The sequence below is a fragment of the Gekko japonicus genome, unplaced genomic scaffold (assembly GCF_001447785.1).
Source record: "Gekko japonicus isolate JY-2015 unplaced genomic scaffold, Gekko_japonicus_V1.1 scaffold3697, whole genome shotgun sequence".
Classification (NCBI taxonomy): Eukaryota; Metazoa; Chordata; class Lepidosauria; order Squamata; family Gekkonidae; genus Gekko; species Gekko japonicus.
The window spans coordinates 43,108-60,731 of record NW_015165934.1 but is presented as its reverse complement, the minus strand read 5'-3'; the positions used below and the strand labels follow the sequence as shown (position 1 = coordinate 60,731).

General features: G+C 48.7%; 1 protein-coding gene across 1 annotated transcript in view; it reads left to right on the top strand.

Annotated features, from left to right (window-relative positions):
• CIB2 (calcium and integrin binding family member 2) overlaps positions 1-17,624 on the top strand; it is a 32,556-nt gene that overhangs the window by 8,937 nt on the left and 5,995 nt on the right. Inside the window, exons 2-4 of the mRNA XM_015411431.1 lie at positions 941-1,052; positions 10,141-10,288; positions 14,980-15,175. Of these exons, the coding sequence (XP_015266917.1) occupies positions 984-1,052; positions 10,141-10,288; positions 14,980-15,175 (413 nt within the window). The 5' untranslated portion in view covers positions 941-983. The remainder of the gene's footprint in view (positions 1-940; positions 1,053-10,140; positions 10,289-14,979; positions 15,176-17,624) is intronic.

The following is a 17,624-nucleotide window of genomic DNA, read 5'->3' as shown; positions in this document are numbered from 1 at the left end:
CTGTGGGGTGTGGCCCATTATGCTAATGATTTCCTGCTGGGCTTTTTCTACAAAAAGAGCCCTGCGAGTCGTATCCCTATGTCAGCCTCTGAACACCCAGGATCACTTTCATGCAACACAGGGTTGCCACCCAAACGGCATCCCTGTGTCAGCCTCTAAACACACAGAGTCACTTTAATGCAACCCAGGGTTTCCGTCCAAATGGTATCTCTATGTCAGCCTCTAAACACACAGAATCAGTTTAATGCAACCCAGGGTTTTCGTCCAAATGGTATCCCTGTGTCAGCCTCTGTAAGACACAGGATCACTTGCATGCAACACAGGGCTGCCAGCAAAATAGCATCCCTGTGTCAGCCTCTGTAAGCCACAGGATCAGTTGCATGAGATGCAGGGTTGTCGCCAAACACGTATCCCTATGTCAGCCTCTGAATGCCCAGGATCACTTGCATGCAACACAGGGTTGCCACCCAAATGGCACCCCTGTGTCAGCCTCTAAACACACAGGATCGTCTGCATGCAGACACAAGAGACACAAGAGAGATGCAACCAAACAAATCAGGGCGGAGACATTTCAGAAGTCATTTTGTCTGCTTTGAATTGCCTCCTCGATGTTCCAGAACAATTCGGCCCGAAGCCAACCGTCTTGGGTTGCAGGTGAACACTACGAGTGCAGCAAAGTTGATTATGGTTGTGTTTGATGCTTGTCCTGGCGTGCATATGACTCAGAGGAGGGGGACAAAAGAAGCAACTCCATTTTTCTGATTATGGAACTTTCTTGGCTAAATGCCATTTGGGTTTCGAAAACAGATGGGCATAAATTACCCAGAGAGTCTCTTGTTGTAGAGGAAAATGCAAATAGGTACTTACTGATTCTCTTTTGTGCGCGTGTCTGCCTGCTTACAGGTTGCCTGATCCAACATAACTTCTCTTATGTTCTTAGGTTGCATGGCCGATACCACGAATTAGCACCAAACTTGGTACCGATGGACTATAAGAGAGATCCGGGTGTGACAGTACCTATGCAGCTTATCATAAATATGCCGGAGTTACAGGTATTTCTTTCTCTTGTTACCGTAGCGATGCTAGATTGGAGTCCAGCAGAACCTCAGAGGCCAACAAAAATTCCGAGGGATGAGATTTTGGGAGTCAAAGCTCCCTCTGTGTGATCCCTCGGATATCTTGCTGGTCACTAAGGTGCCACTGGACTCCAAGCTAGTTGATCTACTGAAGATGAGCCCTGACGTGGATAGCCCAGGCTAGCCCGATCTCGTCAGATCTCGGAAGCTAAGCAGGGTCGGCCGTGGCTAGTACTTGGAAGGGCGACCTCCAAGGAATCCCAGGGCCGTAACGCAGAGGCAGGCAATGGCAAACCACCTCTGAAATGTCTCTTGCCTAAAAAAAAGCAAGTCTAGCTCGCCACCTAGTGGTGCATAACTTTAGAGAGCTAGAACTTCTGGCTGCCAGACAATCTTGGGATCTCCTGGGTCTACCGCACACCATGCCATACGATAATTATAATCACTGCAGACCAGCATGGCTGCCCTGTGAAACTGTCCCCATAGCAATGCCGTCACGTCACCCCAAATAGTTTGAGTTTGCTCCTGAACAAAACAGCATCGACCCTTTAGTTCAGGGGTGTCAAACATGCAGCCTGGGGGCTGGATTAGGCCCCCGGAGAGCTTCTATTAGGCCCACAGTGGAACTGGCCATCTCCTGCTTCCAGTTCTGCTGCTGCTGCATCATAGCTTGCTTCGCCAGACTCTCTTAATCACTCAGCCATTTCATGTTTTCCCCTGGGTCCTGGACTCAGAACTCTGAGCATGAGATTTCTGTGGTGAATGTCAATACATCAAAAGTAGGTTTGCAACTTACAGATACACACCTGAACACCATACTCAAGATTGCAACAGCACAGACATTTTGATGCAATAATTCAGAACAAGAGGTGTCAGTTATCAGATACTGTTAAATAAACAAAATATTGCAAGAGTGCTCATGTTTTAAGCATGTTTTTCGTTTAAGTATTTAAGTAAAAAAAATAATCTGTGTTTTTGTGCCCTTTATAAAGTTAATATCTCTGCTACCTGGCATTACATTTTATGACACACAAGGCTCGGCTCGACAAGGTCTCGTTTATGTCGGATCCGGCCCTTATAACAAATGAGTTCGCTACCGCTGCTTTATTTATTTATTTAATTTTAAAATCTCACCCTTCGTTCAAGGAGCCTGGAATGGCAAGTGGGGTTTGCCCCTCCTTCGCTTCATCCTCACAACAACCCTGCAAGGTAGAACAGGCCCAAGCTCTGTTGGGGAGTTTCACAACAAGTAATCTGGACGTAGCCCCCCCCCCCCAACATGCTAACCATTACACCATGCTGCTGGTCTCCTCTTCAATAGCCAAGATTTAGGATTCAGAGTGTTTCTTTAAAAATTCTCCATTGCATAAACAGAAGTTTGGTCCAATATGTCGCTGGAGGCTTTCACAGCCAGAATCATTTGGAGGTCCCTTTAAAACTTTCGGGAGAGGAGGAAAGGGGGTGGCCGCTGGCTGCATGCCTGAACTGCAAGCCGCGAATCTGCCACTTGGAGTTCAGGCGCAACTTGTAAAAAGCATTTCAAGGCTCCCTGTGACTGCTTTTTACAAGTGGGGGCCACCAGTGTCGGAACTCCAAGCGGCAAATTCACCACTTGCAATTCAGGCTGCCTCCTTAACGTGATGACGTCACTCATGCGTGACGTCATCACCTTGCGGATGTCCCTCCCCCCCCCTCTAGGAATGCCCCCCCCCCCAAAGTCCCCCGCTGGTGAGCGGACAGGACCTGGCAACCCAAGACTGTTAAACTAATAGATTTCCAGCCAAAAAAAAGAAGCCAAAATGAGGAGGAATGTTCACGGGTTTTAATTGTAATTAAAAACACCTGAAAATAGTCAGGCCACAATAAGCCCGTCAAACAATCGACTGCTTCCTGAGTCCAATAAGAAAGGACATGAAGTTTTATACCCAGAGTGACATAGCTAAGAAGATAACATTCAAGATTCGTGATTGGTCACAATAGGCGAATGAGTTCCTGCTGTTGGGTGTGGCCTGTTATGCTAATGAGTTCCTGCTGGCCTTTTTCTACAAAAAAAGCCCTGACGTCACTTATGCGTGACTGTCATCCCCCCCCCGAAGTCCCCCGCTGGTGAGCGGTCAGGACCCAGCAACCCTAGACTGTTAAACTGATAGATTTCCAGCCAAAAAGAGAAGCCAAAATGAGAAGGAATGTCCACAGATTGTAATTGCAATTAAAAACACCTGAAAATAGTCAGGCTACAATAAGCCCATCAAACAATCGACTGCTTCCTGAGCCCAATAAGAAAGGACATGAAGTTTTATAACCACGACACCAAACTGGCTCTCAGTAAATAACTCACTGGTCAAATACAGAAAAAGGTGTGCCTACACAATATCTTAAATGCTTATTTATCCTCACTTCAATAATAATATCGCAAGGATTCAGAGCGGCTTACAATCTCCTTTCCCTTCCCCTCCCCACAACAGACACCCTATGAGGTGGGTGGGGCTGAGAGAGCTCTTGACAGAAACTACTCTTTTTCAAGGACAGCTCTTATAAGAACTATGGCTTGCCCAAGGTCATCCAGCCAGTTGCAAGTGGAGGAGTGGAGAAATCAAACCCGGTTCTCCCAGATTAGAGTCTGCGCACTTAACCAGTAAATCATTCCCTGGTCAAATACAGAAAACGGTATGCCTACACGATATCTTAAATGCTTATTTAACCTCGCCTCAATAATAATATCGCAAGGATTCTTCATACCCAAACAAAAAAGAGTTTTTCTTTCTGATATGAAACTGAAGCCCTTGTTGACCCAGACACTGCAGAGTTTTACCCCAAACAACTAAAACCATGAACTTTATACTTCAAGCAAACAGGGCCCTTTTTTTCTAGAAAAAGCCCAGCAGGAACTCATTAGCATAATAGACCACACCCCTGACACCAAAGGTCATTAGCCTATAAGGCCACACCCCCTTGGCTTGCCTGGGCGCCCCGCGGCTGTGGGTAGCTCGGGCAAACAAGCCGGCCCTTGGACAGGCCGGGGAAGGCACGGGGAGGCATTTAAATGCCTCCCCGATCCTTCCAGGCCCCCCCCAGCCCGCCGCAGAGTTGTGGGGTGTGTGTGCATTGCTCTCCAGGCCTTCCCTCTGTAGCCACGCATGCAGAGGTTTTGGCTGTAGTGGACGTGGCCATCTCTGAAGCCAGCCGGAACTCCGCTCCTGTACGTTCCCGCCCCCAAATAGCCCTGCAAGCAAATACTTCTATTGAAAAACCTATCATCTGCTGTACCAGCAAAATAACGTTGTTTTCTTGTCTGCTAGTGCTCTAGCATACAAAAGAGAGGCCCTACCACTAAATAGGCTTCTATTAAATCCTAATAAAGGTAAAAGGTAAAGGTTCCCTTGCTCAAAAGCCAGTCGAATCCGACTCTAGGGTTGCGGTGCTCATCTCCGTTTCAAAGCCGAAGAGCCAGCGCTGTCCGAAGACGTTTCCGTAGTCATGTGGCCGGCATGACTAAACACCAAGGCGCACGGAACGCTGTTCCCTTCCCACCCGAAGTGGTCCCTATTTATCTCCTTGCCATTTCTTGCTTTCGAACTGCTAGGTTGGCAGGAGCTGGAACTAGAGACGGGAGCTCACTCCGTCATGCGGCACACTTGGGTCTCAAACTGCTGAACTACTGACCTTCCACAGCCTGCAGTTCAGCGTCTTAACCACTTGAGCCACCGCAGCTCCTTTTATAGAGATCTTAAATCCTGATAAGATCTCCATAAAATGAGAAACATATCAGTATATGAATAATCTGAATCTAAAAATGGTTATATATCCCCATCCATACTACAAAACCTTGGAGTATAACCCTTCGAGAGTTACAATAACTGTAACATCTAACTTGGCCATAAAGGGATAAAGTGGCTGTGTGAAGCCACTCTTAATCTCCCCAGGGGGGTCTGCCGTGGGCTATATTTCAGCCGCGCTTCTTTCTTCCGGGGGAGAGAGACTTGGTATGTGCTCTGAGAGGAGCCATGATGAATCTTCCGTAGAAATGAAGACCCTTTGCTACCACAGTGTAGACACGGGAAGGGGACGGAAAATTAAGTCAGGGCAACGAAAGGTCTACTGCTTATCGATAAACCTCAAGTGGTGTAACAAGGATGATTACCCCTCAGGGATGAGCACAATGCATTGTGTTCAAGTGCAGTGTCAGATTTTTAATTTGCCATAATGTGGTAGCCCTTCTATAGCCTGTAATGGACTGGGAAGACAAATCGAGAATAGCCCACACTTCCCTTTATCCTTTACCACTTCCTCGTCCTTTTTTAAGCCTACGGTTAATAGGCTGAGCTGCAGACCGGAAGGTTGGTAGTTCAGCAGTTCGAGACCCGAGTGCCGCATGACGGAGTGAGCTCTTGTCTTTGGCCCCGGCTCCTGCCAACCTAGCCGTTCGAAAGCAAGAAATTGCAAGTAGATAAATAGGTACCGCTTAGGTGGGTAGGTAGCGTTCCGTGCGCTTCGGCGTCTAGTCATGCCGGCCACATGACCACGGGAACGCCTTCGGACAGCGCTGGCTCTTCGGCTTGGAAACGGAGATGAGCACCGCATCCCCAGAGTCGGATTCGACTGGCTTTCGAGCAAGGAAGACCCTTACCTTTACTACATTCGATTTTAGTCCACCCTCCCCCGCCAAGGCAGGGCTCAGGCTTAGGTAACGAAACTTCGGTAGCTTGACATTAGCGTTGGCTGTTTCTCGCCTTGTGCTTCATTGATCTGGTTTGTTTCACCGCTGTCGGAGATCAGTTCCCCTGGGCTAAATACAATATAAAGAGGGAACAACGGGAACAAAGTCGTATAATAGAGGAAAAAATCCTTGTGGTTATAATAACAATATATATTTCAACAATAGTAAAGAGCAGGGGTCATTCCCTGCAGGAGCGCACAGGAGCGGAGCTCCGGCAGTAAAGAGCCCAGGGGGCGGGCACATGCAACAAGCCCCACCCCCTGCTCCCAGCAGCCCTCAGTCATAGCAAGAAGCAGCCAGGTAAGTTGCAGAGCCAACAGGTTCAAAACAGTCCAGTTGCACCTTTAAGACCAAGTTTTATTCAGGTACAAGCTCTCCCTCCTCTGCGAGGGCAGATCTGCATGTCGTCCCCCCCCAATAGCTAGCAATCCAAAACAGTCCAGTGGAGCCTGAGCGGTGGGTGTTGCCTTCTGACACACTTCCGGTGATGCCAGGGGGTGTGGCATATGCAAATAAGTTACGCTAATGAGCTCCTCCACCTCTTTTTCTACGCAATGACCCCTGGTAAAGAGTACAATCTCAACCTGCTCCATTTAAACTGGAGATGCCGGGGATGGAACCTGGGACTTCCTGCATACCCTACTGTGACCTAGATAAGATTTGTCTCGTGGGACCAAGGGCCTGACTTGCTGTAAGCAGCTTTGTATGCTCCATCATGGGCAATTTTCTTTTTTCTTTTTACTCCATCCAGATTCCAATTCAGTTGGGTCACTGGGGAGTTGGACAAAATTGCTTTGCAGGCTGGTTTGTGTCCTATACGCCCCCACTCTCCCGATCAAGTGTACTGGAGTTAACGTGCCATCCAGCTTCATTACCTAAGCCTGCCTCTGAATTCCCCTCGGTTTATCTGTTTGCAAGCGGTAACTGGATCCAGTGGTAATACACTCTCCGCTGTAAGGGAAACCAATTGGTCGCGAGGCCGAAGCGTAGGAAAGAGGAGAATGCTGGAGCCCCAGATATTCTGTTCCAAGGACGGGGGCGTCTGTGCGTGGTTCAGGACTTCATGCTCCCACCTGGCCACCGAATGGAAGAGTGCGGAGTAGACCCAGCTTTCGCTGTGAAAAACCATTCGTGCCATTTCAGGGCCTGAGCAGTTCTTACGTTTGGCAACTCACCCTTCCCAAAGACCGGGTATAGACAATCCAAGAGCTCGTGCTAGATGGAAGCACGTCAGAGTATTCTGCTCTGCATGCAGGGCTTGGATCGCCACCCAAAGGATGATCCCCTGAGCCTGCTCGGTGTTGCTCCCTTAATTAATAGTGATTAATTATGGTTAATCTACTGATTAACCTTGCAGCTCTGCTGTAATTCTATACAAAATTACTATATATTCTCAAGTATTTGAGTGGGATGATTTAGATTTTTCTGTTGCATGTTGTGTTGCAGGAGAGGCTTATTTTCTCTCATGTAAAATAACTGGTTGTTTGTTTTTGCCCAATGTTTGAAGGTCTGAGTAACTGAGGGTGCCAGTTCTCAGTTGGGAAATTCCAGAAGATTTCGCATTGAGCTATAGAGTCCACCCTCCAAAGCAGCCATTTTCTCCAGGGGAACTGATCTCTGTAGTCTGGCAGTCAGTTGTAATTCCAGGAGATCTCCGTGTCCATCTGGGGGTTGGCAACCCTAGCTACTGTTCATCTGCCCACTACAGGGTAGGGAGGAAAGAGCTCATCTGGGAGTGTGGGGCGATATTGCTGCACGTGACATCAGCATGATGATGTCACAAGAAAGTGACGCCATCAGGCCAGGGCGTCACATGTAGACTCTCTAGGATTTTGGCCGAAACTCTATGGTTACCATAGAGTTTTTGGCCAAAATGCTAGAGCATGATATCACTTCTGTGTGATGTTATTGTATCGACATGCAACAGGCCTCTTCAGGAGTGGGGCTTTCCCCGCTGGCCAGGTGGCCTGCAGTGGATTGGAGTCCTGAAGAGCCCCATTGGCCTAGCAGCAAAAGACTCCACATTTTAGAGGGAGCATTGTCAATCCGTCTCAGAAATGTTGATGTCCCCATCAGTGTTCTTTCTAAGACGTGGAGTCTTGTGAGCAAAAATTCTACTTTGTGAGCTACTGGCAATAAAGTTGTGAGTGAGCAATTTAGCGGGTGCATAAATTAGTTTGCTCTGGAGCCATCCTTCCTGAGCTAAGTAAAAGATGTGTGAGCCAGAGGCTAAAAAACTGTGAGCTAGCTCACATTAACTCAGCTTAGAGGGAATACTAGTCCCCCATATAGTGGGATGGATCCAACTATTCTCCATGAAGCTGTTTCTCCAATGGAGGAGACACTGAAGTTGGACAAATGCTCCCTAGACTAGAGGAAAGCTTAGTGGAGTGGTAGGATCTACTCCATTGTTTCTGTTCTAGGCATTCACAGAATTCCAGTCCGTGAGCACTGGTTGATATGTCCAAAGTGGCCTAGAATTTCCATATGTAGTAGTGTTTTTTTTAAAAAAAACAACACTTGAGACAGGTGTTGGAAGACATGTATTCATGAAGATGCAGTGGTTGTGTATTGTTTGAATGATATGTATTCCCCAGTAAAAAGACAATATATTTGACTGAATACAGTCTCAGTGTCTGTTCTGATACTTGCAGCAAAGGTGGGTCTTCTGTATACATTGGTGTGAACCCTAATTTGCCTATTGCCAATTAATAATCATAACTTCCCCTAGACTAGTTAATAATTCAAGGCAATTTGGCTAACAAGCCAGCCCATCTCCTTCCCCAGTTCAATTCCCTGCATCTCCAGTTAAAAGGACCAGGGCAGGAGGTGATGGGAAAGACCTCTGCCTGAAACCCTGGAGAGCCATGGAGAGGGGCTGTGGCTCAGTGGCAGAGCCTCTGCTCGGCATGTGGAAGGTCCCCAGTTAAATTCCCGGCATCTCCAGTTAAAAGGGACCAGGGCAGGAGGTGATGTGAAAGACCTCTGCCTGAGACCCTGGAGAACCGCTGCCAGTCTGAGTAGACAAGACTGACCTTGATGGACTAAGGGGGCTTGATTCAGTATAAGGCAGCTTCATGTGTTCTCTTATTATAGGGGAGAGGCTGTGGCTCAGAGGCAGAGTATCTGCTCGGCATGCAGAAGGCCCCGGGTTCAATCCCCGGCACCTCCAGTTAGTAGACGCAGTGAAAAGGTTGTGGATCCAGGCAGCTGGGAATGGGGATGACAGCCCGTGTGCAATAGAGTGTATCAAAGCGAGTAACCATCCAAGTGGTCTGAGGCATGGAATGACCCTAACCCCACAGCTGGAACGCAGCATGTTCAGAGTCTAGTGTGTTTAGAGTTGCCAGGTCTGGGTTGGAAAACACCTGGAGACTTTGGGGGTGGATATGGGAGAGAGTGGGTGTCATGACCCCCAGCAGGTTGCCATCTTCCTCTGCCACCACTCTGGACCCTAACCCCAGAGTACCTTCCCAAGCCGAACCAATATGCCCCTTTTAAGCCGAGAACTATAGGTGTGATGACCAGGCAGAGAACATTAAACAAATGTCTTATTAATACAGTAACGGGGCCCGGAAAACAAGACGAGGTGCTTAAAATATATAACAGCATCTAAAGGCAAATAAATCAAATCTAACGCTATTTCTCTTACCTGGTTACTATTCAAGGCCCACAGCCTTTTATACCAGGCCTGTGCCTGTACTCACTCTGTCCCAAGTGAGGGATCTTTCTCTCAGACCGGACTGTCCCCTCAGTTTAACTCTGTGAGTGGAAAGAATGCAGAAGAGAAAAGAACACAGTTCCACAGCCCACAAAGCTTAAGTTGCATCTCCTCACACAATCCCTGGACACCGATTGGTTACAACCGTCGCTAAGCATTGTGGGGATTGTAGGTTGTGTCTGCTTTCCACTCCCACGATGGTCTCCTAGGGCCAAGGCCTCTGGCCCTTGTCTCCCAGTCCTACACAGATCATGATAGCGGGGTTTGGGGAGGGGAGGGGCCTCAGCGTGGTACAATGCCATAGAGTCCACCCCTCAAAGCTGGACCTCCTTGATGGTCTCCCATCCAAGTATTAACCAGAGCCTATCCTGCCTGGTTTCTGAGATCGGATGAGTGGGAGAGACAAACAGAGGTGGCTTCCCATGGCCTGCCTCTGCATAGCGACCCCAGGACTTGCTGGGTGGTCTCCCATCCAAGTACTAACCAGGGCCGACCCTGCTTAGCTTCTGAGATCTGCTGTCCCGGTCAGGGCTTGCATGTGAGGACATTTAAAGAAGGGAAAATGGTCAGCACTTTCGCTCGCATGAAGTGAGAAGTCACTCATGGAACCCCCTCTCTTTCTGCAGGAGAATCCCTTCAAGGAGCGGATTGTCCAGTCTTTTTCAGAAGACGGGGAGGGGAACCTCAGCTTCAACGACTTTGTCGACATGTTCTCTGTACTCAGCGAAACGGCTCCCCGGGAGCTGAAAGCAATCTATGCCTTTAAGATCTACGGTAAGGATGCCCGGTTGTCGTTTGTTATGCCGACATGGCCATGCATGGTACTTGGCAGAACACTAAAAACCCAGTCCCTGCCCTGAGGAAGTTACAATCTAAAAATCTGAGATGGGGTGGTGGTGGAGAAAAGAGAGGTGCTGATGCTAAGGAGCCAGTTTGGTGTTGTGGTTAGGAGCGCGGACTCTAATCTGGGAGAACCGGGTTTGATTCCCCACTCCTCCACATGCAGCCAGCTGGGTGGCCTTGGGTCAGTCACAAGTTCTCTCAGAGCTGTTCTTTCAAGAGCAGCTCTCTCAGCGCTCTCTCCACCCCACCTTTCTCACAGGGTGTCTGTTGTGTGGGGAGAGGAAGGGAAGGAATTGTAAGCCGCTCTGAGACGCCGAGTGAAGGGTGGGGTATAAATCCACCTCCTCTTCATCATCATCATCATTTTAGGTGATGGTAAGATCTCACAGAATTATGACTAGTCTCCAGATGACAGAGTTCCCCAACATATCTGTAGCCCTCTAAACTCCTTGTTATGGTCGCCAACCTCCAGGTGGGACCTGGACATCTCCCGGAATTAGAACTGATCTCCAGATAACAGATACCAGTTCCCCTGGAGAAAATGGCTGCTTTGGAGGGTGGATACTACGGCATTACAGCCACTGAAGTCCCTCCCCTCCCTAAACCCCGCCCTCCCCAGGTTCTGCCCACCCCCTAAAACTCCAGGACTCTCCTAACCTGGTGTTGGCAACCCTGTGATGAGGAACAGGAGGAGAAGAAGAGGGGGCTCGTCCCAGTCGTGTGTTTGTAGGCTCAGTAGGGGAGGGTGACTGAGAAATTGTGCCAAAGTCTCCACAGGACAAACGATGGACTTTGAGGAGAAGCCAGTGAGAAGCAGCGTCATATAGCTCTGGTTTGGGAAATTCCTGGAGGTTTGGGGGGGGTGCAAGGCTTGTAGGAGGGAGGGACTTTGGGAAGGGTGTAATGCCATAGAACCCACCAGTTTGGTGTAGTGGTTAAGAGCGCTGGCTCCAAATCTGGGTGAACCGGGTTTGATTCCCCACTCCTCCTCCACATGCAGCTGCTGGCATGACTTTGGGTCAGTCACAAGTTCTCTCAGAGCTGTTCCCTCAAGGGCAGTCCTCGAAAGAGCTCTCTCAGCCCCGCCTACCTCCCAGGGTGTCTGTTGTGGGGAGAGGAAGGGAAAGGAGATTATAAACCGTTCTGAGACTCCTTCGGGTAGTCAAGGGCAGGTATAAATCCAATCTCTTCTCCTTCTCCTTCATACGCAAAAGGAAGCCTTTGCATATGAAGAAGCTCCATACATACAGAGGAGCCTCCTGTTTCTAGGCTGTCTCCTCAGCCTCCAGGGGGCTCCGTGAAGCCGGAACAATTGATACGTGCAACGACGACGCAGCTGCCTTACGGGACAAGGAAACATTGACCGCCCAGATGTCTCAGACGCCACAAAACCCATCAGCAGGAGCCTCGTCTAGCTTAGAATCGATTTTGCGTTAACAACTGTTTCAAATTTCACCCGAGCATCTTTCAGTGGTGGTGGGAAGGGCCATCAAGTTGCAGCCAAAGTATGGTGACCCTGTCAGGTTTCCAAGGCAAGAGGCGCTCAGAGGTGGTTTTGCCGTGCCTGCCTCTGCGTAGCAACCCTTGAATTCCTCGGTGGTCTCCTATCCAAGGACTCACCAGGGCCGATCCTGCTTAGCTCCCGAGATCTGACCAGGCCAGGCTAGCCTGGGCCATCCAGCTCAGGGCAGACAAAAAAAAAAAGGTGGTTTGCCATGGCCTGCCTCTGCGTAGCAACCCTGGACTTCCTTGTTGGTCTCCCATCCAAGTACAAACCAGGATGGACTTTGCTTAGCTTCTGAGATTCAATGAGATCCAGCTAGCCCGGGCCATCCAGGTCAAGGCAAGAAATAAGCAGAGGTGGTTTGCCATTTCCTGCCTCTGCATAGCTACCCTGGACTTCCTTGTTGGTCTCCCTTCCAAGTACTAACCAGGCCCGACCCTGCTTAGCTTCCGTGATCTGACAAGATCTGGCTAGCTTGGGCCATCCAGGTCAGGACTGCTTGCTCTTGGAGGCAGAGGCGTAGCCAGAAAATTTTAGTTGGTGGGGTGTGGGGAAATCTGGGGGGCACTATGCCCGTGTCTACTGCTCTTCTCTTGCAGCAGTGGAAGCAGCAGCTCCAGCTCTGCTGCGACCTCTAGTCCTCCTCTAGTCCTTTCGATTGGAGAGATTCGATTCCAGGATGCTTTTCCGTGCAAGCCGGGAGACGAGGGAATCTCCGACTCTCTTTTGCATTTTGTAATTTTATTTTATCTTTTTGCAATTTTATTTTATTCCACTTGCATTTTTAAAAACCTATTTATTTTTTGGCTCGGGGAGAAGAGAAAACGAGATGGAAGCTCCCTGACTGCTCCCGGGGTCATTTCGGAAACCCCACACACCTCTTACATTTTCTTTAAAGAGTTTTTTCTCTGCAGGGGGCGGCACTTCTATGTGGAGGGGCATTGCCCCTAAATGCCCCCCATGACTATGGGCTTGCCTGGGAGGTTAACTTCCCATTTTTTTTGCGGGGGGTGGGGCGGGGGAGAATATAAGGCATGATAATTTCCTTCTCTTAAGAAAAACCAACACAGTCTATTTCTTTACTGCATGCCATAGCTTTTGCAAACAAAGGCCATATCGGCTGTTTGGCTGAAGTTCCTCGCCCCACGTTAAAATGTCACCCGGCAGCTTGGTGATTCAATGGAGCCAATGCTAATCCAGTGGGCTGCGCCACGGGTGATAAAGCTGAGGCTTGTAATGGCCATTTAACTGGCATCCTGTTATCACATTGGCAGGATTAATCACGGAGAAGCACCCGATACAGAGGGAAAGGCACCAGCCACCTCTGGGCTGGAAATCTCACTGTGTGAAACTGCAAAATCCAGTAGCAAACGGTCACTGAAGAGGATTGAAACTGCATTATTTATTTATTATTTAGCATGTGTGAAAGCGCCAAGCCTATCTGTAATCTATGGTCCTTTCCGCACTTGGATCTCATCCCTGTTTTTTTCAGAGTTTAACTCATGGCACAATACCTTGAATTTATCCCTGGTTGTAACAGCATCCGTTTATCCTGGGACAAGTGTGGGGCAAAACTGGGGTGACCTCAATGTAATGTGGAAACAAAAAATACGAGATAATTACAGGGGTGAACTTGTTGTACACACCGCTTATGAAACACTTTGTACTCTGCCACTGACTAACAGTCCGTTTAATTTAGTAGATGCACTTAACACTTCCATGGTGCATATGTTAAGTGCCTTTGATGATTCTAATCACAGTAACTGAAATCAATTATGAATACATATTCAGGTATTCACTTTGGTTCAATGCTTAAATGCATTCTGGGAAAAATACTAAATGCTGTCAGGCAGTAACTGGCCAGCTGTAACTACGCATGTTCCTGATGTCAGCTCACTTGCGTTAGATGGAGAATATACTGCATGGTGTACCCATATTTGTTACATTAAGGCCCCTGCCACACTAGCCGGATGATCCGCCGTTGAAGGGCGGCAAATTAGAGACGCAGCAAAAAGAAGGACGGAATTGCGATCAGACGTCTCCCGAGATGCCGCGGACAAACCTGTAGCTTGCGATCACACGGCGATGTTGGTGCGCATCAAAGACCAGGAAGAGACGGCATGGTGTGATCGGGTGGCGCAAGAAGCACCACTAATGTTTTTTTTTCCTACCAGAAGTCAAGGGTGCGCATGCCCGGGGCATACGCTTCTCATACGCTTCTTCGCATCCCATGGGAGCGTGGTGGGGAAAAAAACCACGACCGTTTCCGGCACACCAGGACGCATGAGCGTGCCGGATGCAGTGTATTATCTCCGCCTCGGCGATCATACGCTTGCCAGCGCTCCGCATTTTCCAGTTGATAGTACCCTTTTGCTGGTTCTTTTTTGATGCGCGTCTTCGGCCCGATGGTACGGCTTGGAGACGGAAGCGGAACGATTCCCAGATGTCGAGGTATGATCGTGCCAGTTTGATGCGCCCTCTACCCGTCTATTTTCCGTGTCAATTCCTCCCGTGTGAACAGGGTCTAAGATACTTTTTGTTAGCTTCACAGCCTGAAAAGAAGGCCTATTGTTTAGCTGGAGGAGGTATATTTTTGCCTGAGAAAATCCAGCCCACAGGTTGGAGCCCAATCAGAATGACAAAGTTTGATGGAACCAATAATTATGATTTATTTCTAACTGTCATAGGGGGTATAAAACTTTATGTCTCCCATTGTAACCTCGGGGGAGAGCTGTGGGTATCCGAGGATTCAAAACCTTGTTGTACCTGTACTCTCCCTCCTTTATTAATAAAGTTTTTCAGTTTGCATTCTCCTCTACAAGACTGCCGAGTGCTTTCTCAAATTGGGCTGGGGAAGCACACCCTTGACGGAGTTTCTGTCCTACAAACTCGAGTGTAGCGTAGAATGTAAAAATACCCCAAGATAATTACAGGGATGAACTCAAGTGTAGTGTAGAATGTAAGTTCGGGGACAGGGGTGAACCAGGATTTAAGGTCTAATGCGGAAAGGACCTATGACTTAAAGTGACATTGGAGAAATCACTCTCCCCCCCCCCCCGCCTTTTCCCCCCCTTACTTTTAACTCCCCCCCCCCCCTCCCTGTCTTTCCACCGCTTAGATTTCAACTCGGACAACTTCATTTGTAAGTCGGACCTGGAACAAACCCTCAACAAGCTGACAAAAGAAGACCTGACGGAAGAAGAGGTGATGCTGGTTTGCGAAAAAGTAATCGATGAGGCGGACATGGATGCCGATGGGAAACTGGGGTTCACGGATTTTGAGAACATGATTTCCAAAGCGCCGGATTTCCTTAGGTATTATTCATTCATTTACATATTGACTTCACTTATTCCCTGCATTTCTTCCTGAAGGGGACACCAAGTGGCTTCGACCATTCTCCTCTATTTTATCCTCACAACACCCCTGTAAGGTAGGCCAGATTGAGAGGGTGTGACTGGCCCTAACATCACCCAGCAAACTTCCAGGGCAGAGCAGGAATTTCAACCTGGGTCTCCCAAATCTTAGTCTTAAATTTTTAGGCTGAAAAAATGCTCTGTGTTCATCTGTGGTATACTGGAGGGCATGGCACCAGTGGTTTGGTGTAGTGGTTTAGGAACGTGGACTCTAATCTGGGAGAACCGTGTTTGATTCCCCACTTCTTCACATGCAACTGCTGGTGTGACCTTGGGTCAGTCACAAGTTCTCTCAGAGCTGTTCTCTCAAAGGCAGTCCTCGAAAGAGCTCTCTCAGCCCCACCTCCCTCACAGGGTGTCTGTTGTGGGGGAGGGGAAGGGAAAGGGGATTGTGAGCCGCTCTGAGACTCCTTTGGGTAGTGAAGGGCGGAGTATAAATCCAATCTCTTCTCTGAGCCACTCCAAATGCTATGTATGTTACTCATGGCTTATTGATCCTGTGAGCACGTTTGGAATTCTGACACAGCATGGTGGACGCAGCCACAAAATGGCTGCCACAAACTGCCCGTCTTGGGAGGCGGAGCCAGCCACTAAATGGCTGCCACCGTTTACATTTGGCCACACAGTGACAATCCGTGTGAGGCGGTGGCAGCTGCCGCCAAACCAGTGTCCAATCAGGAGCCTTGCTGGGCAAAAGCCCCGCACACTTTCTAAAAACACTTGATAGACTGCAGGAAAAGGGCACCGTGTTGGGGACGCCTGTCTTGTTGTTTTTAGTGTGGGTTTCCCCCGAGGAAAACTGTGCATCGGATCGCAGCTTCAAGCAGAAGGCAGAGCTGGAGCTTACAAAGATCACAAGACAGAATCATAGAATCATAGAGTTGTCAACATGGCAAATGGGGTTCAATGTGGCCAAGTGCAAGGTGATGCACATTGGAGCCAAAAATCCTAAATATAAATACACGTTGATGGGGTCTGAACTGGCAGAGACTGATCAAGAGAGAGATCTTGGAGTTGTAGTAGATAACTCACTGAAAAGGTCGAGACAGTGTGTGACTGCAATAAAGAAGGCCAATGCTATGCTGGGGATTATTAGGAAAGGTATTGAAAACAGATCAGCCAATATCATAATGCCCCTATATAAATCAATGGTGAGACCTCATTTGGAATACTGTGTGCAGTTCTGGGCACCACACCTTAAAAAGGATATTATAGCTTTGGAAAAAGTGCAGAAAAGGGCAACTCGAATGATAAAAGGGTTGGAACACTTTCCCTATGAGGAAAGGTTAAGGCGCTTAGGGCTCTTTAGCTTGGAGAAACGATGACTGAGGGGTGACATGATTGAGGTTTATAAGATTATGCATGGGAAAGAGCAGGTAGAGAAAGAGGTACTTTTCTCCCTTTCTCACAATACAAGAACTCGTGGGCACTCCATGAAACTGCAGAGCGGTCGGGTTAGAACGGATAAAAGGAAGTACTTCTTCACCCAAAGAGTGATTAACACATGGAATTCACTGCCACAGGAAGTGGTGGGTGCTACAAGCATGGACGGCTTCAAAAGGGAATTAGATAAGCATATGGAGCAGAGGTCCATCAGTGGCTATTAGCCACAAGGTATAGCTAGGGGCTCTGGGGCAAGTGATGCTCTGTCTTGGTGCTTGGGGGGGGTCAACAGGGGGAGGGCTTCTAATGTCCTGGCCCCACTGCTGGACCTCCTGATGGCACTGGTATTTCTGGCCACTGTGTGACACAGTGTTGGACTGGATGGACCTTTGGCCTGATCCAACATTGGCGTCTCTTATGTTCTTATGTTCTTATGAAGGGCCCTCCAGGATCATCTAGTCCAACCCCCTTCACAATGCAGGACATTCACAAATACCTCCCCCTCCACACCCCAAGTGGCCCCTGTTCCATGCCTAGAAGATGACAAAAAACCTCCAGGATCCCGGGCCAAACTGGCCTGGAGAAAAATTGCGTCCTGACCCCCACTGGCGATCAGGATTTCCCTGGGTGTGTAAGAAAGGGCCACGAGAACTAAGCTCGGAGGCAACCCTTCCTGCCCTGCATGCATCTCAGGACACGCCCAGCGGCCACTGCTCGATGGTGCGGCGGTTCAGATCCATTGGGCTGCTGGGTCGAACATCAGAGCTTAAACGTCTATCAGGGCTCTTTTTGTAGAAAAAGCCCAGCAGGAACTCATTAGCATAATAGGCCACACCCAACAGCAGGAACTCATTAGCATATTAGGCCACACCCCTGACAGCACAACTCATTGGCATATTAGGCCACACCTCCATGTTACCAGAAGTGTGCTCACCCAGCCACACCCACCTTTTGCTTCTTATTCTGT